Here is a 2,116-nt window from a genome sequence, read left to right as displayed (position 1 = left end):
ATTTTCAGTACCAAAACAACTATCAGCAAAGGTCTTACTACAACAATCAGCAAGGAGGTTACCAAGCCAAGCATAAATATCCTCAAGCCAACCAGTCTCCTTAGATTCAAGGAAGCTCTTCTCAAGCACAAGCTCCAGATTCAAGTGTGGATTCTATGTTCAAGCAACTCTTGGAATTTCAGGCCAGCAATGAGAAGACCATGATTTATGAGTTCAAGAACATCCATGCAAAGATTGATGGGAACTATTCTGACCTCAACAACAAGTACATGCAACTTGCCTCTCATCCCAAAGCTTTGGAGAGTCAAGTTGCTTCTATACCTTCATCCTCCAAGCAGCCAATGGGATCTCTACCAGGGAAACCAGAAAAGAACCCCATGGAGTCTTGCAATGTTTTCTTCTCCACTGCTTCTCCAGAGATTGAGTTGAGTGATCATGAGAAAGAGGAGGATGAGATTGAAAGACTAGTATTTGGAACTATGTTTGGGGAAGGTGAGAGATTTGTTGTGGCCACAGCTGAAGCACAGATTGTGAAGGACGCTGCTAGGATGGTTGAAGCAATGAATCTGCAAAGAGCTGAGCACAAGGCTGAGAAACAAGTTGAGAAGAGAGCTGACAACAAGCTGACAAAGGTTAAGCTAGAGGAAGCCACTGAGGTTGAGCTATCGCCCTATGATAACCTCCCTTTCCCCCAAAGAGTTCTCACCAAAGCTCGGAAGAAGGTGCTCTCCAAGTTCAGGAAAGATCTTAGTGTTGTTGGGGTCAGGCTTCGAGAAATCTCGGGTATGCGTGAAGCTCATGTCCAGATGATGCTCATCAACGACATTCTAGACCACCAAGCTGAAGTGGCCAAACTTTTAGACATCTCCATTCTGAAGATTGATCCACCAATCCTTCCAAAGTCCCTCCCTAAGCTTGGGTCTCAAGGGATGTTCACCTTGCCTTGCTACCTTGGTAAGCTCACTTTTGATGATGCTCTTGTTGATTCTAGTGTAACTGTGAATGTGATCTCAATGGAGATGATGAAGAGTCTAGGGATTGAGAGCATGGAGCCAAACACATCTTCCCTACAGTTTGGAGATTCCTCTTCTACAACTCCTATTGGTCTCATCAAGGATTTCCCTTTGAAGATTAAAGCATGCACCATTCCTATAGTCCTCACTGTTCTGAAGATGGCAAGTGAGAAGAGAGTCCCATTGATCCTTGGCACTCCATTCCTTACAACAGTGGGAGCTTGCATAGACTTTCCCAACAAGAAGGTCACACTCCTAAATGTGAACAAAGCTGTCTCCTATCCACTACAATCCCCAAAGATGAATGCTGAGTATTGTGGAACAATCACTTGTGGAGCATCTTCCATTGAGAAGACCAAAACTGAAGGGGTTGGTATTGAGACAGAAGGTCTTGCTGGAGAGTCCTCTAAAGAGCTGTGTGATGAGCACTTGGAAAGTGCTAAAAAGAAGGAGGTGAGTAGAGCCACAAAGTCTGCTCATGACAAGAAGAAGATTGTGAAAGAACCTCATCCTCCACCTCTTGATAAGACTACTCACACTCTCACTTTCCACCCAATGAAGCTTAAGGATGGTGCCATTGAATACAAAATCAAGTGCAAGGGAAGGTCTAAGCCATTCTCAAGTGCAAGGGCCATCATCACTCTTCAGCTCCAGAATGATCCAATCAAGCTTCTCTCTCAAATCCTCACCATCACTCTTGAAAGTGGGAAGGATCCTCCTCCTCCACTCTCCGCTTGAGTTACCACTCCAACCTTTCCATTGTATATACCATTTTATCTTTGCATATTGTTTTCCTTTGGGTATCTCTCCCTTACTCACACAGAGACTGTGTGATTTAAGTGTGGGGGAGGTACCAAGTAGTTGCATCACTTGCATTCTTAAGATTGAGTATAGAGCATATAGGATGCATTCACTTGCATATGGAGTAGCTGATTGATATTGCCTTGTATAGAACACTGGGTTGCACTGAATTTGACACCCTAGTTAAACATATCAAGTAACTTAAGCATCTTTTGAAAGGCTTGCATGCTTCGAGCCTTGAAAACTCTTCTTGAAACTTGTTTGCTTGCTTGATATTGGCATTGTTCTTAAGATCAGCTCCA

The 2,116-nt window shown here is 43.7% G+C and overlaps 1 protein-coding gene across 1 annotated transcript in view; it reads left to right on the top strand.

Annotated features, from left to right (window-relative positions):
* Positions 1-200: 200 nt before the first annotated feature.
* The window catches only part of LOC106330644, a 6,118-nt gene continuing 4,202 nt past the window's right edge, over positions 201-2,116 (top strand). The window contains exon 1 of the mRNA XM_013769084.1: positions 201-1,618. Within this exon, the coding sequence (XP_013624538.1) occupies positions 201-1,618 (1,418 nt within the window). The remainder of the gene's footprint in view (positions 1,619-2,116) is intronic.

The sequence above is a fragment of the Brassica oleracea genome, chromosome C3 (genome assembly GCF_000695525.1).
Source record: "Brassica oleracea var. oleracea cultivar TO1000 chromosome C3, BOL, whole genome shotgun sequence".
Classification (NCBI taxonomy): domain Eukaryota; kingdom Viridiplantae; phylum Streptophyta; class Magnoliopsida; order Brassicales; family Brassicaceae; genus Brassica; species Brassica oleracea.
Note: the sequence above shows the minus strand (reverse complement) of the source record. Positions and strands in the feature narration are given on the sequence as shown.